This window comes from Suricata suricatta, chromosome 5 (genome assembly GCF_006229205.1).
Source record: "Suricata suricatta isolate VVHF042 chromosome 5, meerkat_22Aug2017_6uvM2_HiC, whole genome shotgun sequence".
In the NCBI taxonomy this organism is placed as follows: Eukaryota; Metazoa; Chordata; class Mammalia; order Carnivora; family Herpestidae; genus Suricata; species Suricata suricatta.
Genome location: NC_043704.1, coordinates 75,598,400 through 75,624,345, shown reverse-complemented (window position 1 = coordinate 75,624,345; position 25,946 = coordinate 75,598,400). Strand labels below are relative to the sequence as shown.

At 36.7% G+C, this 25,946-nt stretch overlaps 1 protein-coding gene across 4 annotated transcripts in view; it reads right to left on the bottom strand.

Annotated features, from left to right (window-relative positions):
- Nucleotides 1-7,033: 7,033 nt before the first annotated feature.
- FGF12 (fibroblast growth factor 12) overlaps nucleotides 7,034-25,946 on the bottom strand; it is a 560,960-nt gene continuing 542,047 nt past the window's right edge. For all 4 annotated transcript variants that reach the window (XM_029939632.1, XM_029939633.1, XM_029939631.1 and 1 more), the window contains one exon: nucleotides 7,034-11,957. In XM_029939632.1, the coding sequence (XP_029795492.1) occupies nucleotides 11,839-11,957 (119 nt within the window). In that variant the 3' untranslated portion in view covers nucleotides 7,034-11,838. The remainder of the gene's footprint in view (nucleotides 11,958-25,946) is intronic.

Sequence of the window (25,946 nt, the reverse complement as noted above, 5' to 3'; positions counted from 1 at the left end):
GAGAGAGAGAGAGAGAAAGAAAGAAAGAAAGAAAGAAAGAAAGAAAGAAAGAAAGAAAGAAAGAAAGAAAGAAAAAGAATCTGGCATTCATGTGATTGGCATTTCAAAAGAAGAGGAAAAAGGCAGCGCAGGAAAAATATTTAAAGCTATAATATCTCAAAGTGTCCCAAATTTGGCAAAAGAACTAGACCATGGATTTCAGAAGCTCAATGAGTGCCAAACAGAATATACACAAACAAATTCACATCCAGACATATCAAATCAAACTGCTAAAAATTAAAGAGAAAGAAAAAAGTCCTGAAAGCACTCAGAAAAATGACACATTACCAAGAGGAGAACAAGCGTGTAAGCAAGAGAGAAGTGGTTCCACAGTTTTAAATGCTGAAAGAAAACAATTGTCAACCCAAAATTCTCTATCCACTGAACATATGCTTCAGGAATGAAGATGAAATAAAAACACTTCCAGATAAAGGAAAACTAAGGGAACTCATTGCCAGCAGACCTGCTCTACGAAATTACTAAAGAAATTTTTTTAGATTGTAGGGAAATACTATGAAAAGCAAACATTGGGAACTAAGACAGAACAATAAAATCCCAAACATCTAGGTAAATGTAATTGATTACTCTGTTCTTAAATTGTTTAAAGCATGTGTAAGTTGAAAGCTAGAAAGTTTAAGTTTGTCTGATAGAGATTTCAGGTATGTAGGTAAGCATAATAGAAGAAGAGAGGCTACAGGGACCTATATGGAGGTAAGGTTTCTACATTTCAGCCAAAGTGGTAAAATATGAGTTCTAGATAAACAGTAAATCATTAAACATGCATATTGTAATCCCTAGAGCAAGCACCAAATAATCCAAAAGAAGTCAAGAAACAGAAGACAAAGAAATGGAAAACAGAAGGTTAACAGAGGGAACAAATAGAAAGTAAATACAAAAAAGTAAATAAAATCCAAACAAACATATCAATAATTACATTAAATGCAAATGGAAAAAACATAACTATCAAAAGATATAGATTTTCAAGATGGATAAGAAATATTAGATAATCAACTTAATCCATACTTTACAAGCTACCTGCCCTTTAGAGTGAGGAAAATAAGAGTTACAGAGGAATTACCTTGCTCAAGATCCTATACTGACTAGATTTACATGAGAGTTTTTCTTATGTCATAAGTATCATTGCCTACTGCTGTACCAAATACTCTGTGCCAGTCCTCTGTGGTATTGTTGATATATGATGGTGATGTTATGATAAAATAAGGGTAACAAGGCTGCATCCTGTCAGGACTGTTCACTGGATGGGAGTCATGAGCCTCAGCCAGGAGAATGTGTTACTAGGAGCCCCACTGGAAAAACGAAAACAAAAACAATAGCCATATAAGGAGAGAGTCAAAGATGGACGAAATGGCATCAAGCCCTAGAGTAATATAGTAGGTCTGACCCACTTTCTAGTCTCCTTCTGTTGGAAAATAGAAGACCAAGTTTCCTGATCATTGGCTGCCATTCTGGCAGAGACAGAGAATGTGAGCCATTTTCCAAGTGTGTTCTTTGTGTGCAGTCTCCTTGTATTTAGCAGATTCTAAGCACTGCAACTCAAGAGAACCTGAAGTAAATTTCTAACTCTCCTTTCTCTCATCAGGGCAAGTCAAGGGGACTTAAGAACTTTGGCAGGCTGTGCTTCTGATGAAAAGATAAGGACAGGACTGGAGAAATATATACTAGATGGACTTCAGTGGTAAAGTACAGAAACAAGTACCACTGAATGGCTTACTCTTCTGGAACAGACACAGAGTACTCTTTTCTTGCTTGTGACAGGGTTAGTCAGTGTACATGTAACAGAGGAAGAATCATATATTGCCTTTTATTTGGTTTCTAGGGGATAGTGCTAGGCAGAAAAGAAAATAGTAGGAGTGACAATTTTGTTTTCAGAGGACAGTATACTCTGAGTCAAACTGTGGAAAAACTTAATTCTGTCCCAGGAATTGATGGTCTGACCCAAGACAATAAAACAGACTAAAATGCTAAGAGAAATCTCATAGTTAAAAGTACACTGTCAGGAGAAAGTGAACTTCTTTCCAAGTAAGAGAAAAGTACATCTTACCATGTTCACCCCAAACAAAATGGCATTGTGAGCCATGACAATAGAGAGGAGAAATAAAGCCAGTTTTCTATAAAGGCCCAATTAATTCATGGATGCCCTTGATGTGTTTGGAGGCTACTACCTCAAGACAGCAGCCACACTTATTGATCTCATCCATATCCAAATATGTCATAAAGAAATGTAAGCACCCGTTTGACGGGGTGTTTAGATAAATATCTCTCTGGGCTCAGACAAACAAAATTGTTCTTGAATCAAGTACAAACTTATAGATGAATTTAATATAAGGCTAACCTCAAATCTCTGAATATAACACTATGCCTTCCTTAGGAGATTAGGCAAGATGCCAGAATGTGGCAGGGACATGGAGGTGGCTTAGCATCTACTACTACCTGCTATTCAAACTGTCTAAGCCTCATCAGAAAGGGAGTCTTCTGCTCATAACTCCCATGGGTATTTACAACTGATAAGATGTCTAGGAATCCAGATTCATCCAGTCTTAAATGGGCACTTAATAAATACTACACTTTTTAGGAGGTTATTTAATGGGTTGATTCTCAACTCCTACATTTGGGAATCACCTGTCTTCATTCTAAACCAGTTTCATCTGCTTTCTAGGCTTGAGGCTTGAGCCCACATGGCTCTAACATGCTATCAGGATAAGAACCACTGAATAGGTCCAATAATAGGAACAGCGTAGGTAGGTTTGTTTCCTTAAATCAATGGAAAAGGCCTGAAAATTAAATCATTTTGGCTGATGATTTAGTTATTAGAGTCCTTCATGTAGAAGATAGATACATACATTTGACCAGACCTGGGTCTAGTTGTAAAGGAAATGGATGGAGGAAGCAAGAAAAAAGGAGAGCTAATGTCTTCAATTTTTGCCTTTAGGAGCAAGTTCAGGTAACTATGTATTCTCTGTCAGAGAAGTGAATAGCCCCCTGCAAGTCCATAATTATGGTGGCTATATTCAACAAACCATAGTCATTTGTTTTGAGGCAGGTCAGAAATAACTCTAGCATTTAAGATGGAGAGTAAGTTAGTCAAGTGGGTCAATGTCTCCCTTGCCCAAAATTCCATGCTTATTTTGTATGTGTGTTGACATGTGCCAACATATGCTATCTGGTATGGGTGGGGTTTCACCTCAGTGAAACCATTAAGTGAGAGTATTGTGAACGGCGAAAGATTTATGTGATCTGAAGAGAAACCAGAGTATTAAGTGAGACTATCGTGATGGATGTTCTCCTATTTAGCCAAATATACTGAGCCCATAGAATCTGTGCTATTATTCCAGAGTTATCTGGTCACAGAAAAGAACTGCTACTCAAACAATTAGGGTAAAAAAACGTTAACTAATTCAGAGCTAAGTTAGTCAACCAAGTGATATGACAATCTGGAAATGCATAGAAGTATCAAAGAAAATTAAGCCAAAGGTGAAAATGGAGTGGACATAGACAAACCAAAACATAGATAGACCGACATATAGTTTATATATTAAAGACCTCCTCTTACAGTGTTTCCCTTATGTATGTATCTGTGTGTTTCTCTGGGCCAGAAACACATTTTTGAAGCTAACAACCTGCAATGGAATAGCAGGGCTAATGCATGAATATCTATGTAAGAGAGATAGCACATTAATTAAAATATATTATTTTCTAGATAAGCTTGTCAAATGAGTTTTAGAAAGATAACATGACAACATCAATAATATTTTAAATTCTTAAGAAATAATTATGAAAGCTCATGTCTGGAGAATGCATATTAATTTCAATTAAAGTATAACACACCCCTTTAAAAAGCCTAGGGGTCAATGAAACATTAAGAGAATTTTATGGAAGAAGGTGACTCAAGTATTTTATGCCTCCCCAGGTGCCATCCACAGGCAAAATTAAGCAAAAAGGAATTCTCAGATCCTCAAAGCCTCAGAATTGTTACCCACTTGAGAAATTTTGAGAGTGCACAAGAACGTTGCAAACTGACTCCGAGAAAAAAAAATTTGAATAGCAATTTGAAGAGATGTGCAATTGATTATTGAAATAAGTAGGCCAAAACTTAAAATTACAGAATGAAAAAATGAAATCCGTGAAAAACCAAGTAATGATTCTTAAAGTCTAAGTAATGTAATATTTGGGGGGATTGCTAATTAAACTAATGGAGACTAAAGAGAGAAGAGAAAGTTTAAAATGGAGCAAAACCAGGTGTCTTCTATAAGGCCACTTACTCCTGAAAATAAAGAGCTGCCAGCAGAATGACCCTTTCTGAAACTTCACCCCAGTTTAAGTGAAATGAGAACATGAAGGGCATTGTGGTTAATCCCCCCAAACAGATTGATCTGATCACATACTATAATCACACAATGTTAAGTAGATGATTTGTGATTAAGCACTGGATGTGAATTTTGTAGTATATCTGGAAAATTCTGAGTATGTTAGTCTTCTCAAAGACTTAATCAGATTAGAATTATGCTTATGAGTCTATTAACAAACCTCCATCTTAAATTGAATCATAGAGATGAAAATGCCTAGGTGTTTTCATAAAAATAAACCTGAATGTTAAAAAATGTTTTGATGAAAGTGTTAAAAAAGCTACTGCAGAGGAGCATATGGGTGGCGCAGTCAATTAAGGGTCTGACTTTAGTTCAGGTCATGATTTTGCAGTTTGTCAGTTCAAGCACTGTGTCAGGCTCTGTGCTGACAGCTCTGAGCCTGGATCCTGATTCAGATTCTGTCTCCCTCTCTCTCTGCTTGCTCGCTCGCTCTCTCTCTCTCTCTCTCTCTCTTTCTCTCAAAAATGAATAAAAACTTTAAAAAAATGTTTCTTAAGCTAATGCAGGGCACCTGGGTGGCTCCAGTTGGTTGAGTGTGTAATTCTTGATTTCAGCTCAGGTCATGATCTCATGGTTGTGACTTGAGCTCTGTGTGACAGTGTGGAGCCTGCTTGGGATTCTCTCTTCCTCCCTCTGCATCTCCCCCACTTGTGCTCTCCCTCTCTCTCATAAAATAAATATTTTTTAAGCTAATGCAATCTTAATACTGTTACCATGAGGAGAATGAGGGAGTGTCTCTGGATCAGTTATATTGAGAATATCATGTTCGGTTTAAGCACTCCAAGTTATTAGAGTTCGCTTTCAGTGAAGTAAACAGAATGGCAAATAAAATGAGCCTGAAGATATTCACATGAGTAGAGACCCTTGATTATTGGGGAAAAAAATGACAATGATCTTCAAATATCTGTATGACTTTTCTATAGGTGAAGCATTAAAGTGACATTGACTAGTCCTAAGGAGTGAAATTTGAAACAATGGGTAGGAGCTCAGAAGAATAAGTTACTTCATATGAAGTAGAAATTTATAAAACCAGTACTGCTGCCAAGTGCAACAGGCTTTTTTTTTGGGAGATTAAGATATTTATCATCATTCATTGTTCAAATATATGCTGTAATCTAGAGAAGACTCGAGAGTGGCATGTGTGTCTGTTCCAACTGACTTTGAGATCCCAGATAGCCCTGAGTTGAAGACTTAGAGTAACTGTTGGTTGGTTGTCCTGATCTAATCCTTACAGGTTTTCTTCTTTTTTTATGGGTATGAAAAAGTACATATGATATAAACCTTTGATTTAAAGTAGCCAGGATGCATTTTCCAATCCTCTTTGTAATGCTCATTTAAAAGCATTGACAGAGAGATATACATCGAGCTGCTGTCAAACGTACCACAGTGGTCTGTGTCTTCTTCAGTAACCCACAGAGTGCCTTTGCATGGTGGGCGTTTGTTTAAGCATAGTTAAACAAAAGGAAATTGAGTCTATAATGCCTTTGCCCCCCACCATGGTTTATGGCAGTACCTGTAATCCACTAATATTTGCAAAAATTTTCTCAGAGTTTTAGAAAATCCAATAAGATCTGGTAGGAAATACATCAATTAACAAGTGATGGAAATTTGTTGCTACTTTCTATTCTGTATTCCTTATCATTCTTCTTGATAAATGGACCCTGTATTCCATTCAAATAGTCACCCCTCATCTATGTATACCTCTATCTTCTTGGGGAAAATACATCCAGCAGATAAGTTGACTTAAACTAGTCATTTCATCTCAAATTTCTGGCTCCAGTGGTTCATCCAAGTGTGGATACATTACCCAAATGGCCAAATTTTAGGAGATGGTTTTTTGGTGGGGTGGGGGCATAGACTGTACGAGACAGCACATGATATAAATATGTGACAACTTATCAAAGAAAACCTTACTGGAAGAGGGACATTATCACAGGTGGAGGTGGGCGGAGCTGAAAGCTGCAGACAAATTAAGCTTCAGGTGGTGATGCTGTGAACCTGGAGAAATGCCACTTAGGTTTGGGGATTCTGTTACAAGAAACCACAAGCATCCTAACAGATATGGAGGCTGAAACAAATCCAAAGAGTGCCTTGACAAAACTTTGAATAACTGTTCATTTTTATTGGTATTAACTCAGTCCCCCCCCCCTCCTCATCTGAACCCTCCTTCATTGTTCCATTTGTAAGCATTTCCCCAGTAAGTCGTGATTCTCAAGTCTCCGCAACTTTTCATCAAACTATTTCCTCTACTTGAGGGGCCCTTGTCATCTCTCTTTTATTATTCAGTAAATACCTCTTCTTTTTTCAATCCCTGTCTTCCCTGTAGGCCTCACTGCTGCATTATCAGTTGTATACAAAAGTTTAGTCACAGAGCTATTGTAACACTTATATTCAGGTATTGACATTATTTATTTATGTGTCTGCCTTTCTTGGATTTTGAGACTAAAATTTAGGCTACAATCCTTAAACTCAATCAGATCTCTAATTAGTAAATTATGAGTCAATGAAGAAATGAATGTGCTCTAGTTCTTAACCCTCAAAAAGTAAAACATTAAGTTTACCACCAGTAGTTTCATATTTTGCAAGTAACTTTAACTTCGGCTATGATGTTCAATAAAAAATCTGATTTATTATGATTCTAATTTTGATCTTTTTTTAAATAAGGCAAAGCACTTTCTCAGTGACAGATTATAGGATAAACACATTGACTTCCCAAAGAAGTTTAATGTTTAAAAAAACTGCAAATATTTTGTCTACATGCATGAGCATCTCAAGATTTTAATTGTTTTTACTTTAGGAAGGTTGTGATATATAAACATTTTACAAATCTGATCTCAGAAAACAATGAGTTGAATAATCTGTGCTTTAATGCAAAAATGAAACATTAATTTGTTCAGTTTTCTAATACAACATGTTTATTAAACATTTCAGTGTCAATAATTTCTTAAAATTGTAACATTTAACCTTGTAATGGAGCTAATACCAATTCTATTCATGGGAGTATATTTTGGACTTTTAAACAACTTTAAGTAAAATAAATGCCACTGTCTTTAAGTTGTGCTTGGAGCAAAGACAAAGAAACATTAACTCATTCTTTCCAACTAATAAAACATCTAATGATGCAATTTTTATTATGATATTATTTTGAAGCTATTGTATGTTAAATATATTTTTGCTTCTCTTACTGAAGCTCAATATATCATCTCTGAACATTAGCAATTTTCCTTTAATTTAGATTTTAAGTATTGAATTTTTAACTTGGGCTCCAAGTAAAAATCCCAAAAAATAAAGATCTGCATTTAGCATCTTTTTACTACCCTCAACCATAACTTTTCAGTCCGATATGACTTATCATGGAATCTGGATCAGGAAGTATAACTTTTTAAGATAGCTTTAAAAAAAAAAAACCTCTACATCAAAGGAATTCAGAATCAAGTTCTGAAGGAGCATGTGCTTTGATAATTATTTCCATCAGTGCCTTTTTTATTATAAAGTGGCAATTTGTATTACCATTAGAAATATACATTTGTATATAAAGTTTTGCATTCAAACCTCTTTATTTTTTGATTAGCTATGACTAAAGAACACAAGTCAAATAAAAACTCTATATATCCTTATTTCAGAAGCATATGTATATATACACATATATATTTGTAGAACAATCCACGGTTTTAAATGTGACTCTGATTTAAAAAATGCTATTTACAATTTTATGACAGAGAAATAATCTCAGCCTTTTATGATATTAAAATGAGCAGGGAATTTTTATGTTTGAGTGTGTTTTACCTTGTGCAGATGAAATTAAGTAACATTGTGGAAAACCTTTCAGAACAAGGCCTTGTAGACTAAGCCATGAAGGTAGAATAGTAGATTTGCTATTTCTGGGTCCAGGCTTAAAAAAATTACTGTTGATGTAGTCATGCTTCTTTGCCAAGAAATCAGTGGTCTTCAGTTAGGACCTTCAAACTTTCCAATACGTAACAAGCCATTCTGCATCCTTCACTTTTGTCATAATATTCTCATCTCTCGCTAGTGGCACCACAGGGCCACCATCCATATATACAATATCTGTCTACAACAGTGTCATTTCTTAAATTGAAGAATTCTTCTATAAAAGCTATCTGGATTAAAATGAGACCCATAAAGCATCACAATTTACATCAAATTGATGTCTCTTTATTGCGCCAATCCATAGTGGCTAAAAATGTGCTATGAAATTCATATGTAAAATCCAAAACCCAGCCTATCACTGTGATCAAGAACAGGTTGGCTTGCTGTCCTCCAGTTTCCTGAAGCACAAGTCTCTGAATTAGCAAATGGGACATCAGCACCATTTTGTTTCTCTATCTCAAACTTCTAGCTTAAAAGTCAAGGAGAGTATAGTGACCAAAGGACTGTTTTGAGATTCTCAAAAGTTTTTTCATTCTTAAGCCCATTGATTTTGAAACATGTTACAATGAGGACTCTTGGAATAAACACATCTTAACTTATATGTACATAGTCAATTACAAAGCTTTACTGAAAGTTGTATTTTTCCTGAGATAATCCCAATGGATTAAAAAAAGAGCTTATTTGATTTATAGGAACTTAAGAGATGAATGAACTGAGACCCAGAAATTAGAATGATAAAAATCAAAATAAGGAATTATTTTACTTGGAAGAAACCTGAAAAATAAACTGTTTAAACTGGCTCATATTTTTGGAGGAAATGGGATAATTATATGTTTCTATTTGTAATTTTGTATTTTGTATTTGTATATATGTAATTTTTTTAAAAAACGTAGGCAGCGAATACTGACATTTCCTATTAAAGGTTGTATGAACTTAAAGACTAAGCAGCAGTTAAGCAATTGCTCACCCTATGCTCTCAACTGCAGGTTTTGTCAAGTTAACATGTAAAAGATGAGCTTTCCAGTTAATTCTTCAAAATTAATTGCAAATAAGGCAACGCTAAATTCTGAACGGTTACTGTGGTCAACATTTGCTTAAATGATATGGGGAAAAAAAGCAAGATAGAAACCAGGTGGTTAGACTCCTGCTTCTTAACTGTTACGAGGAAGAAGACAAATATGAATGTAGGTGATCAATAATGCGCTGCCATTGGAAACAGAGGGGGAATTTGTGTTGCAGTTCATATTGCCATCATATTTTTCATAAGATTTAACCAGACTAAAAATATTGTCATGAAATCATGGTGTAATTTATAACACTTTGTGAAACTGGCAATTGTGTTACTGATGAGTTTGTGGGGGGTGTGTGTGTGTGTGTGTGTATATCATCATTAAAGCTCAAGTCATTTCATGCTAAATGAGCCTATGACCCATTTTGTGGAAGCCTCTTTTTGAATTTTTTCAAAGAAAACAAGGCTTTGTGCTTGGGATTTGTTTGGTCCTAGAAGTGACAGGTGTGTTTAAAAGCAAGCTGAATCAAGAGTGACAAGGAGAAATACAACCAGATTTGTACATTTTTTTACAAGGGTGGTCTTTTCCTAGAAGAGTAACATTCCTTTTTTTTAAATTTAAATGTCTTTATTTGTTACTTTCAAAATATTTTGTTAAACAAATATCTTTTGCAAAGGTGTGTTCAAAATCCTTGCCGAGGTGCCTAGATGCATAACTTTTATTCTTTACAACCAATAAGGCAAATTTCTCCATTTCATTTGCTGCTAACCTCCTGATAACATAAATTAGGTACTTGGTGAAGGACACAAACCACTATTAGAGAATAATGATTGTGTAGAGTGAGAGGAACTACACTGACTTTGAAAGAATACAGCAACCAATGGCAAGGTCATTTAAGTGAAGGCCTAGAGCTTCTGCAAAGTGTATATATTTTAGGGAATCATATTTGGAACAATACATGCTGGACAGTAGAGCTATAGGAGAAGTAACATGCTAAGTCTTCTCATTGATAATATCCATAACTCTGCATACATTTTTTAACATTCTCTTTTGTTTTAATTTGGATGTCTCTCTATGCCATTCCTGATTTGTAGGACTACGTAGATCTATTTTTTTTTTCCAAGGCGATCATATAATATTCATTTCTTCCCTAATATTTTTCTAATACTTTAGTATTCTTAATTATGCATTTGCCTAGTCCTTACACTGAGTTTTTTTTTTCTTTAGTACTTTAAGCTCACGCAACCCTGTGTGTTGGAACCATAGCTGTTAATTCCATATTGTTTCTCTATGCCCCTTGAAAATTTAGTGTATCAAGTTCCTTTCTGTTGTTCTAGGAGACAGACTTATTGTCAACTAGACTAATTAACAAGGATATACAGCAACAAGCAAGCCACTGGCTTCATAAGATATTAAGTTAGGAATTTCACAGCCATGCCTCCCAATTTCTTGGTGAAGTTTGGAAAATGTTACATACATAAAACTCCAGTAAAGTTCAAAGGCAAATACAATTTGCCTTGACCAATTTCCTAGGACTTATTTCCTGATGCAAAACTCTTTTCTTTCCTTCCTGCTGCAAGAAATGGTACAAAACTCTATACCACAGCTAGACATGCACGTCTGTTCTCAAATGTGTGCACAATGTAAAAAAATCAGACCAAATGATAAGAGCCTATAACTTATCCATCAATTCCCAGGCATGGCAATGACACAGAATTCCCAAAAGTTATTTCAGCCTTAGAACACATTTTTTTTCTAAATGACTAAAAACAAAATGAGATCCTAGATTAATTCCTTTGATAAAAACAGGATAATCTCCCAGGTGAATCCGAAATTCATTTTTATGAAGGAATGATATCAGCTAATACCATTAAATTCAACTGAAGTCTATCCTTTGCATGAAACAATTTTAAGTAACAACTTCAAGAATAAAATTTTAAACTTTTAAATGATTCCTGGCTTATTCCATACAGGCGTTAGAAGAATCTATAATTTGTCCATGTTCAAAATTGTGGTAAAAAAAATCCTGGAAACAGTATGTAATTATATGTCAGTTCCAGATGCTCAAAGAAAATTAAAATTCAAAACAAAGCACACATTATCCAAAGTTTAAGTTATTTAGGGTATACATTGATTTATGTAAGTTCAATTCTCCAAAACCCTTGTCTTTAAGATAATAACTTTATTTCACATTTATTATAGCTATGTCTTCATTATAATTAGCCTCTTATTAATAACAACACAATGTTGTGGTGTCTTGATTTATTTTTTCCCTTGATTGTATGTGTGCTAATATTTGTGCATGTGCATTTTCTACCACATTGCAACAGGCAAGCTTTGGTTCAATTTCTTTGTCCTACACAAAGGAAGATTTTGGGTGCAGAATCTTAGTCACTAGGTCCTGGGTTGCCATTTTATTTTTCTCTCCTTGGGTGGATTTATTGGAAGGAAATGGGCAAAGGGGAGGGGAGAAAGGGAAGGTAGGAGAAGGGGACAAAGGGAAGAGTTCTCAGCTATGTCGAATCTTGATTCACGACTTTGCCTCCATTCATGGTTGGTGTTCCAGAACTTTTCCTCGAACGCCCTTGTTTTTCTCCAATTTCATGTAGCGATGGCTCTCTGTACATACACACTGAAAAGTAAAATCACATCAATTACTTATTACAATAATGGACATCAATTTGGCCTCCATAAACATCTCAAATTTGATTTCACCATATTCTCACTCTCACCATGAGCTCTTCTCTTCTGTGTTAAAACTAGTTTCAACTGGATAACATATTTAGTGGATATAAAGTGCCCTCTTCTAGTTTTATCAGTCATAACCTTTTAAGTCTTCTTGAACCACGGACATAGAGTGGCTTCTGTTCTCTTACAGATAAGGCTTGAATGTTACCTGTCTGCTAACCTATATGACTGGATTTTCATCTAGCGGTTGAGGAGACATTGCAAGCATAACATTAAAAGGAGAGAAATAGATATGTTTTAATCCTTAGTCTGCAATCTAGTTCATGTAGAAAAAAAATCCTTATATATATATATATATATATATATATATATATGCTCCTAATCTTTACCCTACGACAAGAAATATGACATTGTTATATCAAATTGAAATATTTATCACCAATTTTGAGGGCACCCCACATAAGAGATGATAACAGGAGGGAGGGCAGAGAGAAAAAAATGCCATTTTCGCAATTGCTCCAGGTTTGAATATGTAACTGTGAAATTTTAGTTCACATCTACATACGACAGTTCCTCGCTCCTCTATTGTTTTGTCTGGCTCTAAAGCTTAGTCATCTGTGAATTATCATGGCTGTTGCTAGATTATTGCTTAAAAAGAATATTTTTTTTCAATGTATAAGAATTCAGTTTTTATTCTTGTAAGACAGGATCTATCAGCATATTGAGTACATTAAAACATTCATTATATTGTAAAATAGATACGTGTGACTATATGTAAGCATATGAAATACTTCATTCAAATATCAGGAATTATGCTTATCCTTGATTTAGGAACAAAGAGTTAAGTACCTCTATCCATTAAACCGTCACTGCAATGCTTTGGTAATCTGAATGTTATTGCCAATCGAATAGCTTCCTCCCTGGGACTTTGCCCTGATGCAGGAGACCTGAGCATAATTACGACTAAGTAGTGCCATGTGGTGATTAAGAGAACCAATTGGGGAGCCACACTGCCTGGGTCCTCGTCCCTACTCAGTTGCTTGCTAGCTCTGTCAACATGGACACATACTCATCACTGAAAAACTGAATTTTTATGAGGATTAAATGTCGGGAATATAGGAAGCGTCCAAAGATGTTTAAGAGAATGAAGGAGCTGATCTCTTTGTGAGAATTTTGAATAACAGATTTCATAGAACACAGTGATAATTTTTGTTTTTGGCTAAAGGTATTATAAATTCAAACCTAGATTAAGAGAGTTAAGATACAAGAAAGTCTCTTGACGCTAGTTCAGTGATGAGGAGACAGGTTTTTTCCCCCACATCTCAGTGGTAAAGCTCCTTAAACGTTAATGTGCTTTTGAAACATCCAAAGATATTGTTAAAATGCAGGTTTTGATAGAGGTTTTTGTGGACTTGAGATTCTACATGTTTTAAAATTTATTCTGACAGAGAGAAAGAAAGAGCACAAGCAGGGGAGGGGCAAAGAGAGAGAATCCCAAGCAGGCTCCATGCTTTCAGCACAGAGCCTCATGTGGGGCTCAGATCCAGGAACCCTGAGATCTGACCAGAGCCGAAACCAAGAGTCAGAAGCTTAACTGACTGAGCCAGGCAGGTGCCCTCTACATTTTTAATAAGCTCCCGAGTGATGCTGATCTTGACAAACTGAACCACACTTTGGGTAGTACAAAAGGGATATATAAACTGTGTTTGCTAAATATATTGTGCAAAATTATTACATTTATATATCTTTACATACATTTTTAAGTGAGATTTTAACGTATTTCAATTGCACAAAATGGCTCCTCCAACACCCCCAACGACCTCTGGTTTACAGAGCGAAGCTGCACAGAGGAAATGAGCTCAGCAAGAATTGATTCTGTAATTTTCAGATGATGCCATTAGATACTTTCTGTTTTTGCTTCCTTTTCCAAAAGACAGATGATCCATATGGGAGATCCTATTAAAATCTTGTAATTCCTCAAGTCCAATGTCTCTTCCTATATTTCTGTTACGGAGAAAGTGTCAAAATCTCAAAAATTAAAGCACATGTTTATATATACAAATATAACTACTTATGTATAACTGGTAAGTGCACAGGGAACTGAGAATTAACGAAGTGATTCCATCAGCAAGCTATTCATATGCTGCCACAAAACTGGTTTTCCCTACTTTGCCAGTTAGTCAGCTGTAAACACCAATACATCCGTGGGACTGACTACAAGCTACCAAATCAGAGTCTCAAAGGACAAAAATTATCTTTAAAAAAAATAGATAGCTATAGATTTTGACCTATGAATTTCTTAAACTCCAATTTAGAGGTACATGAAGGATGTTACTTTTTTTTTTTAACCTTTTTTAATGTTTGTTTTTGAAAGAGAGACAGAGTACGAGTGGAGGAGGGGCAGAGGAGACACAGAATCTGGAAAAGCCTTCAGGCCCTGAGCTGTCAGCACAGAGCCCTATGCTGGGCTCAAATTCGGGAATGGTGAGATCCTGACCTGAGCTGAAGTCAAATGCTTAACGGAATGAGCCACCCAGGTGCCCCAAATGATGTCACTTCTGATTTCAAGAATATATTTGTTAAATAATTTTTATAGCTAAATTTCTTATCTTACTACTTATTTTTTAGGTTTCTTATGTTCTAGATTCTTCCCAGGGCATTTTCTTTTTCTTTTTACTTTTTATCTTTTTTTTTTTTTTTTTTGCTATTTCTCACTTATACATAAAATACTTCAGTTATGACAATTGAAATGCTTCCATTACCACTGCAGATAACACTTCCAGTAACTAAGCCCTGGGCATCCAGGTGTAAGTCCTTAAAGAGGTTTTTTAAATTAACATCTGAAGATTTTCGGCGTTTCAAAAAGAACAAAACTCATTAGGACCATAGCCGAGTACGTAGGTTGCTCCTCTTCCAGAGCCTACTCGATCACTAACTTTCCGATATTCCAATAAATGGAAAAATTCTGGGTTTTGAAAACACTAGTTCATATATCTGAAGTCAGCTGTTTAACCAACTGAGCCACCCAGGTGCCCCAAATTATATCCATATATTAACTGAGGTCCAAGTTGGCCTTTCCTCTACTAAATATTCCTAATGTCATCCAAAAATGTTAATGAAAACAAATACTACTACAGGATGAATCCTATGTAACAGTATGGCTATTTTTTTTATGTTTATTTATTTTTGAGAGAGAGAGAGAGACAGAGTGTGAGTGAGGGAGGGTCAGAGAGAGGGGAAGACACAGAATCTAAAGCAGGTGCCAGTCTCTGAGCTGTCAGCACAGAGCCTGACATGGGGCTTGAACCCATGTACTGCGAGATAATGACCTTAGCCGAAGTCGGCCACTTAACTGACTGAGCCACCCAGGTGCCCCTAGAATGGCTATTATAAAAAAAGAAAACAAAAACAAAAAACAAGATAAGCAGTGTTGGTGAGTATGTGAAGAAACTTAGAACATTCTACGTCACTGGTGGAAATGTAAAATGTACAGCCACTATGGAAAATGATACTGTGATTTCTCAAAAAAATTAAACATACAGTTGTCATATGACCCAGAGATTCTACCTCTCGATATTCCCAAATAAATGAAAACAGGGATGTGAACAGGTATTTGCACACCTGTGTTCAGAGCAGCATTATTTATGATAGTCAAAAGGTGGGAGTAACCAAAATATCTATCGATGGATGAATGATAAACAAGATGTAGTACACACAATCAATACAATATGGTTCAATCTTAAAAAGAAAAGAAATTCTAAAAAATAAAAAATAAAAATAAATAAAAATAAATAAAAAGGAAGAAAATTCTGACACAAGCATGGATGATCCTTGAGGACACTATGCTAAGTGCTAAACTAGACACAAAAGGACAAATACTTTGTGATTCCATTAACATAAGATATCTAAAGTAGTCATAGAGACAGAGGAGAACAGTGGTGGCCGGGAGCTGGGAGAAGGGAGATGGTAACCTGTGTACTGGTACAACGTGACTTACTTACACTTACACTGGTAAAAATGGTAAATTCTATTTGTGTATATGGTAATTACACATATTATTTTTTTAAAAAATCACACACACACACACACATACAAATATCAAGTGTAAGCTATACACAAAGAGATGACTACTAAAGCCAAAATGTTCTATTGCATGGGAAGAGCCAATCTTTCCCTAATAGTGAAATATTGGTCTGAAACTACAGCAAAACAGAGAGAATTGAGATATAACTGAGAAATTACAGAGTTGCTAAGAGGATAGGAAAACCTGCTAAGAATACCCCAGGATTGCACTGCCTAATAGACTATTTTGGTAGATGTGGTCGCGGAGCACTTAAAACATGGTTATTCCTATCTCAGATGTGCTGCAAATATAAAACACACACACACACACACACACACACACACACACACACACACACTATCTCAGTAGTAATGTATTAAAGTGATTACATGTTGAATAAATATTTTGGATATTTGAGGTTGAATATATTATTAAAATTTATATTACATGCTTATTTTTATTTTTTAAATGTAAATACCAGAAAAATTTTAATTACATATATAGTTCATATGATATTTCTGTTACGGTTCACTCTTAGAAGAGTCTGTTGATCTCTACAGGTGTCCTGACTGGAGCTAATGCTCTAAATGACTGAACAATGGGAGGACCGTGGTGAAAACATTTCTGACCCAACTGGACCTGAGGTTCATGGGTTGTCTTGGTAGAGGCAGAATATCTTGGATGCTTCTGGTAGGATGAGCTGGGTCACATTTGCTGACCCTTTTTACTTGGCTTAACTAAAGTTGTATCATTTTCATTCAATATGCACTTTCCATTTTCTTTTCTCTCCTTGAATTTCAGTTACTTTTGTGAACTAGTATCCAAAGATGCATTTGCTCAGCACTGATTTGCTCATTTATTCTATAAACAGGTGCACATTTAATTTGTGCCAGGCACCCTGCTTGATTCCTTGGCAACTGCAAGAAATGACTTCTTGATTCCTGCCCTCATGGAGCTGAGAGCAAAAAAGGAGAGAACAGACATGCACAAAAATCACAGGTTGTTCAGAGGCAGGGTAGAGAGTTGAATAGAAATTAGGACATCACAATAGCTATTTGATGTTGCTTTTGCCTTGAAGGATGCAGAGGAGTTAGAGAGATGGCCAGGGTATTGAAGAAGAGTAAGGAAATGAAGTGCAGGTAATATAAGAAAAAGTGACTGGTCGAAGACTGGGGTAAATAGAGAAGTGGGAAGGGATTAGTCTGGCCGGGCTAACTTGTGTCGGACCTCCTGAATTCCAAGTTAGATTTAAACCACGATCCTGATATCTATCAGTTTCAATTTGATAGTGAATGAAGAGTTAAAAAAAAAATGTCCATCCAATACAGGAGTGTATAGGGGAAAATCTATTCAATCTCATTATATGGAAAAGTGTCTAACTATGTTTACATGACATGAATACAGCCAGTCAGATTAGTCAGAAAGAATCAATCAAAATGAATCTTACTGCACAGGTTCTATAAGAAATGGTTGGCAGCATCTGAAACTTGCATGAGTTCTGATATCTTGCAAACACAATTGTAAGTTCTTAGAAATAAACCTAGCTGAGGCACCATTACATGTGTGACCTGCCGCCTCTCTAACACACACAATATCTGATATACTCCAAGTACCATTATTTTGACTGCATTGAAAGGTGGGTTTCACTTGGTCAAGCTAATGAACATGTTAAAATCGGTTATCCTTTTGTTTTGTGGGGAGCTTAATGTAGCACTTAAGAAGACTAAACAAATAAGTCAAGAATTACGAACCCCATATATAAGCATCACATATACTTTACAATAAAAAAACTAATCAATTTTATACAGCTACTATTATTAGAATTTGGAGTTCTGGTTCCAATCATATATTACTAAGTAGTTGTGGGAAATCTTTATTTTTTTATTAAAAATGTGTCTTAGGTTTTTTTTTTTTTATTTTGAGGGAGAGGAAGAGGGGCAAGGGAGGAGCTGAGAGAGAGAGGGAGAGCGAGAATCTCAAGCAGGCCCCATGCTGTCAGCACAGCTGACAAACTCAGGAACCATGAGATCATGACCTGAACTGAAACAAAAAGTTGGATGCCCAACCAGTTGAGCCACCCAGGTGCCCCATGAGAAATATTAAAGAAGCATGTCTAGGAAACCTCCTAGTTTCTGATTTTCAAATATTTCTATAAATTCTACAGCTGCTGAATTGTGCATCTTAAATCATCCTTATATTATGTAAGATTAAGTTTTTCTCTTCCTGATAATCAGCTCGTTATTAGTAATTGCAATGACCTCTGATCTCTTAATTTGCATTATTTGAAAGTACAATGATATTTAAGGGGGGGTGCTTTTCCATCCCTTTCCATTACAATAAGCTATTATTTCATTAGGAATAGATTTGTTTTGCTTTAGGAGGCTCTTCAATGTTTTAAAAATCTCTTTGCTCTTGAATAGGTTCTTCTTGTGCCCTCTGTTGTATGCATTTGGCCCACTTCAGCTATTCTTTTGGTGAAGAATAATTTCTGGACTGGGAATAAAGTAAAACAAACAAAAATCCAATCCCTGTATTTCTTGTTTTCCCAGTTCCCCAGTCACAATCCTCTGAAACTCAGATTCAGTGCCACTGCCCATTTAACAATTGGACACAAGTTGTCTGATTTAGGCAACTTACAGTCTAATCATGTCCCATCCAAGACAAGTGGACTACACTTGTGATGCAGATTTTATTTTCAGTGGGTATGATTGAATGGCTACCTCTTGCCATGGAACTGATTTACAACTGTGTTTCTTTCTGATTTCACTCACACTATTTTTTTTTTCAACAAAGTTTCAGTATCCAACTATCAAGAATGTTCAATGTCCTGATGATACAATGTCTGATTAACAACACTGCTTTTGTTTCACCTGGCCCTCTGGTTGGTTCTTAATCACATTCTTTGGCCTCTTTCTTCTTTAAAGCAGGAAAAAAAATACTTGCTCTTTTTTATCCCACAGGATGTTTTTGAGATACATATCATTATTCCTCTAACACATGTGGTATCATACTAGTTTTGGATAAATGGTAAAAGAAGATAATATTCTGAAAAGGGAAGCATTTCTATTTGGTACTTTAGTACTCTTTCTTCATATCGACTTTCTTTCTCTTTTCCTTCTATTTTGATATATGTTTCAATTTCTTTCTTCCCCTCCTCATCACTCTTTCCCCTTCTTCTGGATGTCTCCTTTTTTCATGTTTTGACTTTTCTTGATCCACAGTACACTGAAACAGAAGCATTCACTGCACCTTTCAGAGTAAAAATGAGGTAGAGGGATTTGGTGAGAAAATACTCTTCCTCTTGTGCAGACAGGAGGAGATGCAAAGTTTCTGATAGCACAGCCCATATCATGCATTACTTTAAGACATAGCAATCACTAGAAATCCCCAGTTCAACTCGTTAATGTGACAAATCACACCTGTATGACATCACATTGTGATCTGGCATGGTAAATGCTGTCATTGTCACAGCCACCCAAGATTCAGTGACTGTATTTCTGTAGAAAGCCACACAGTCCTAGCGTCATAAATGAAATGCTACACTTGGTCATAACAAAACCATAAGCTACCAACTTTAGAGTAATACATGGTATTTGCTTGATTTATTTCTTTTTTGCTTTACTTTTAAATGCAAGATTGTGCTACTAGAAAGGAGAGAGATCTAATATATATCACTAAGCACCGAAATCTTGTCAAAAATAAAACACATCTCCTCTTTATAAGATTAGGGATAGGTCTTTCCAGGACGGGCTTTCCAAATACTATTTTCCTATTATATTCTTTTCATGGGTACTTTTGTTGCAAATGCAATCTTCAGAGGTATGTAAGTGTTCTTTGCCATTATACTAGCTCAGATTCCCTGTTTGTAATTTTTAACATTCAGGAATCACAATTAGGGGCACCTGGGTGGCTCAGTCGGTTGAGTGTCTGGCTTAGGCTCAGGCCATGATCTCACGTTCATGGGTTCGAGTCCCACATCGGGCTCTGTGCTGACAGCTAGCTCAGAGCCTGGAGCCTGCTTCAGATTCTGTGTCTCCCTCTCTCTCTGATCATGCTCGCTCTCTCTCTCTCTCTCTCTCTCTTTTTCTCTCAAAAATAGATAAAACATAAAAAAGTCACATTTATATCCATTACAAACTTTTCTTCAGAAACAAACCAAAATAACGCTTTTCTTAAAAGTATGAAAAACGCGGAATATCAAAAGCTGCTATTATTTATAAACCAGACAACCCAGTGCAGGTACCACCCAGCAGGTCCTTCCTCCTAAGCAGTGTCCTCACAATCATAGCTAATATTAATTGAGTCCTTACTATATATCTGCACTTTATATACACTATGATTATTTTATTTTATTAATTTAATGTTTTTTATTTATTTTTGAGAGACAGAGAGAGACAGCACGAGCAGGGGAGGGTTAGAGAGAGATGGAGACACAGAATCTGAAGACAGGCTCCAGGCTCTGAGCTGTCAGCACAGAGCCTGACGTGGGACTCAAACCCAAGGACAGTGAGATCATGACCTGAGCCGAAGTTGGACGCTTAACCGACTGAGCCACCCAGGTGCCCCGCACTATGATTATTTTAAATGACCCAAAAGATGGACACTTTTATTGGCTAGCTTTCAGCTGAAGAAACTGAGGAACAGAAAACGTAATTTGTTGGAAGTAGTGCCGGACACTATAGGGCAGAATCAGCATTAAAATTCTTGTGTCATTAACTCTAGGGTTCCTGCTCTAAGCTTAAAGTCAGATAGTTTAATGTGTCTGGAAACAACAAAAAACATAAAGCCTTCTTGACTGGTCTCAAGTCAAAACTTGATCCCAATCCTTATGGGGGTGCTCAGCACTTCCTGAAATGCTACTGCATTTCTCTTGCCAATTTCCTCTCCCATTCCTCCCTATTACATCCCTTCACTTAACTCCTCAAACTCTCCTCCGATTCAGGTAATAGGCCTGTCTTCTTTCTTTTCTTGACTTCTCTCTCTCTCTCTCCTTCACCTCCCTCTCTCTCCTTCATGTTTCCCTTCCTTCCTTTATTATCAGTAAACTACCTTGTTTTGCATTTTGCATAGAAAAGAGAAGCTGAAAAGAAAGGGTTCGTATTTCCATCATGAAAAAGACCACCTGCATATATCTGCTCACACATGTTCTGGCTCCCTGCTTGTGACAGAGCTTGCACCCTCCCTGCACCTGTCTAAATCCAGCCCTCCACTTGCCACTTCTGTACTGGGGCCCCCTCCCTTGGGCAGTGTGACTCAGTGACCATGTCTCCTCTAATGCCCAAAGTCATTCCTCCGTACTTGTTTCCATCAATCTATACATATGGTGTAATAGCTTCAAACAAGCAAACAACCCCCTGTAGCTCACATGCTCCTCTCCAGCCACCGCTTGCCATGTCTCTGCTCCTCCTTTACAGTAGAGCGCCTCCAAAGTGTGATTTAATATTACCTTCTTCTTTTCTTTACCTCCTGTGATAACCTGAATGCACTCCAACTAGACTTATTTGGCTACACCATGGAAATCACTCTTGTCAAGTCACTATTGCCTGTACGTTATAAACCCATTGGTCAAGCCTGCAGCAGCTTATTGGCTCCTCTGGCAATGTGTGATAAAGATAACAGCTCTGGACATAGTTTTGCCTCTAAATCTATGGACCTGGGTGAGTATTTAACCTCTCAATCTTAGTTTCTTCAGGTTTAAAATTGGGATGATAAGCTTAAGCTGCATACTGTCAAAGCGTTAGTGGCCGTCAACTAACACTTGACGTGTTGAAAATAGTAAGAAGCCCCACAAACAGTACATAAAGCAGTACAGTTGCTACTAATTATTACTTATATTCCTGCTGGATTCCTGAATATCGTTTAAAAAGTGAGAGTTCTTGTAATTATGGAGAGACGCAGGTGGAAATCTTTGAGGGTCCGTCTCAAAGGGAGGTGGTCCAAACACAAAGGGGTTTGGAAAACCTGTATGGAAGGCAGTTGTAGTTGCTGCTGACAAATTCCATTTCCAAATGGAACAATATAACTCCAGTTTCTGATAGCATTCATAAGTGACACTCTATAAAGAACCCCCATCCTATATCAGTTTCTATCAAAGAAGAATGAAATATGACTAATGTTCTTATTACTACCAGTTTAATTGAATTTTCCTTGGCCCTCTGTAATTTCAAAGAAGTGGAAAGGTTAGATTGCTCTGTTAGTTAATGTACCATTAAAGATATTTAATTGTCTTAATAGCAGATCATGGAAGGGTGTGAGCAATTAACATGAAGCAATTTCACACCTTAATTAATGTCACATGGAATCCCTTTGGAACTGTAGAAGAATTCTAAGTGCTGGTTCAGAAGCAATGAATTGCCAAAAGAATGTATCCAGGATGCTGTAAATATTTATTATAAAGAGAGACATTGTGAACACAAAGATCTATATCTTCATTTAGAAAGAGATCAAAAGCAATATTTGTGTGCAAGAGAGAGAAAGATATGGAAGAAGAATATGTCAGGGAGAGACAGGAGGGTTTTATTAAAGACTAAATTTAAAGCCAGGAAACTGCTGCTTCGAAGGAGTTACACTGGTTTGGGGGAAGGTGTCACAGGCTGGCAGAGATCCAAACCTCAAAAGATGGGGGGGGGGAGAGGGGGAGAGAGGGGGAGGGGGAGAGAGAGAGAGAGAGAGAGAGAGAGAGAGAGAGAGAGAGAGAGAATGGCAGCTATTATCTTTGCTATATTTAAAACAATCAGGGGCATCAGTGGTAGGTATTTCTTTTTTCCTTAATCTTTCCTTGTCTTTTGGTATAGTTGGGTCTAAAAGAGGATTTTGGAAAACACAACATTTAGTTTTCTTTCGAGGCAATTGAAATAAAAATATCAAAATCATTTTGCCATTAGTATTCTCCTAATTAGAGGTCTAAAGCATTAGGACTCCTGATTTGTTCAGTTCTTTGGTATCCCATTCTAGAGTTCTTGAAGAGATTATTTTCCCCCCAAATTTCAATTTTCATTGTCTCTAATCCCTTCATGAACACCACATCTCACAGAATTTATCCAGTACATAATCTAATAATACAATGTCCAGTTTCCAAGGGAAAATTAAGAAGGCACTTTGCTTGATCTAACAGATTTGGGATATCCAAGTTTCTTACAATATCTGATCTTCATATTATTCCTAGGAAACAGATGGCATTTATAATCAACTACATCTTCAGAGATCACTGAGGTTGACTAGGGTAAATCATTTTCTCAAAATTGCTCAGCAAATCATTGGCAAAAGTTTTATCAAAATATTACAATTTATTCTTGATTAATTGATTTCTATTAGGCTATTTTTTCTTAGTGTCGATGTAGTACAGTAATTGGTGTTACCTCAAACTTACTCTGTATACTAATTTAACTCAGCACTAAAATATAGCCATCTTAACAGCAGTATGAAATGGCAAAATATAACATGTTTGACATATTTAATTCCATGGTGTCAGAGTGATAGTTTACTCTATGTTAGTCCAACATATTGATCACAATAATTTTAATAAATTTAAATAATTGCCTATGGGGGTGTCTGAGTGGCTCTGTCAGTTGAGCATCCAGTTTCAGCTCAAGTCATGATCTCGCGGTTCATGGGTTTGAGTCCCGTGTGAGGCTCTGTGCTGACAGCTCAGAGCCTGGAGCCTGCTTCGGATTCTGTATCTCCCTCTCTTCCTCTGACCCTCCCCTGCTAATGCTCACTCTCTCTCCCTCCCTCTCTCTCTCTCTCTCTCTCTCAAAAATAAATAAAATGTTAGAAAAAACATAAAAAAATAATTGCCTATGGACATCTAGATTTGGTCCAAATGAGCCTCGAATCACCAGATTCAGTTTAGAACACTACGTCTTGATCCTGGTTGCCATCATAATCACTTAGAGAAAAAAGTGAGAACACTCTGGAGACCTGGCCTGAGAATCTGTAGCTTTCTGAACACTCCAATGGTTCAGATACTGATGTTTGGGAATCACTGATCTACACTCTACTGCTGGCAAGTAAATCAGGTTCTATTAGCTGAAGTCAACAGTTATGCCAGGAAAAACATAATTTATACCTGTGTGTGTGTGTGTGTGTGTGTGTGTGTGCGTGTGTGTGTGTGTGTGTTAGTCTTGTCTCCCGACTGGAAGATACATTGGTGGAAATTAGCAAATGTTCCTTTATTTATAGTTTACTATTTCTGTAGCAATGATTCTCAATTGATATTTACTAATTTTACTTTAGAAAGAATTCTCTCTGGGATTAAGTTTATGAAGCTTAAGTCTTTGGAAAGTGCACACATTGTTTTCAGACGGAAGGGACTAGATTCTAAATGCAAACCACCTGCAGGAGCTGAGTAATGAGCTTCTTGGAGGAGGGAGGAGAAAAGGAGGAGACTGAATCTTGTTCTTTGTCAATGAGTATTTGCCTGCTGTATCTAAAGCTAAAGGAGGAGGTTACCACCAAGACAGTTTAAATCTGGGGGAGTTACTTATTTGTGGTGTGAACAATACTCTGAAAGGGCAAAACTGGGAATCATGAAGCCTATACTGTTGTCTTAAATTCCAGGGGAGGGGACCCATGTAAAGTAAAGGCAGATGTGCAAGTATACATATAATGGGTTTAAATATCAAGTCCATCCATCTGTCTGAATAGACACCCTTGCAACCCTTCATTAACACTGCCTGTGTTCTAAACCCAGGGTGAAGAGCGAGGCTACGATGGGAAAGGGGCTGGCGGGTGATTATTAACATGTAATCAGTGCAGGACTTAAAGATCCTGGGACTGGCAGAGTTTAATTTTGGGAATCACGATATAAAAAATGATATCATCATCAGGACGGGGAAGGAGAGAGCATTTGAAAAACAAAACAAACCTCTGACTTTTCCTCAATCAATGGCCAATTCCCTTCCCAGAGGAGGTGGCGGGGACGGGGGGGGGGGGGGGGGGGGGGGGGGGGGGGGGGGGGGGGGCGGACGGCATTTACAGTCCGTAGTACTGGACTCTGTTGGTAACCATACAGTGGTGGGTTTACAGGTTTACAAAAATTCCTTTAAAAAAAATAACTAACAACCTTTCTGGCTAGCCAGCAAAGTGGACAACGTCTTATGAAGCTGTCATTTTCCTTCTTTCCTGAAAGTGTCTTCTGGTTATGTGCTTTATAACTGGTGTATGGAAGAAATATTACTGAAGACTTTCTTTACAACGAGTTATGGCTAAAATGGTTTTCATCCTCATCCTTCTCCCCCAATCACAAATCATCCACTGTGGAAATAGCTCATAAAATTGTACTTTATTCATTCAATAATTCAATAAGGGAAATGTATTTAGAATCATTTTGTTTATAAATTCTAAGTTGGGTTCCATGAAGGAACATGGGTTTACATTATAAAGGGCTTATAAAGACTGCACAGAAAGTCATTGTCAAAGAACTTTAGGAATCAGCTGCTTCCAGATTTTTCTTTTGCAGAGAAGGAAATGGAGCCTGTTAAAATTAAGCAAAAAAAAAAAAAAGATGTATTGTCAATTCTTACTCACCTAGTTTTAACATGGCATTCCCATAACTATCCTATCTATCTGCTGATATTAATTTATCTTGTCATGTATACATGAGATGGGTTCCATTTTGCATGGTTTAGAGCTAGCATGCTGTTCAAGCTGTACAAAGATACAACATTTCTGCTTTTCTATCACTGAATTCTCTAAGTATTAGCATGTCCATAGGCTTACTTCAGATTCGAGGGCAGTAGAGTATAGGGGATAGATGTATAGATTTTGGCAGTGGGCTTCCTAGACTGCCATCTCACTTCTGTATTTATCTAGCCCTATGATTGGACAGGGATTGCTTACTTAATTATTTTAAATATTAGTTTCTTCATC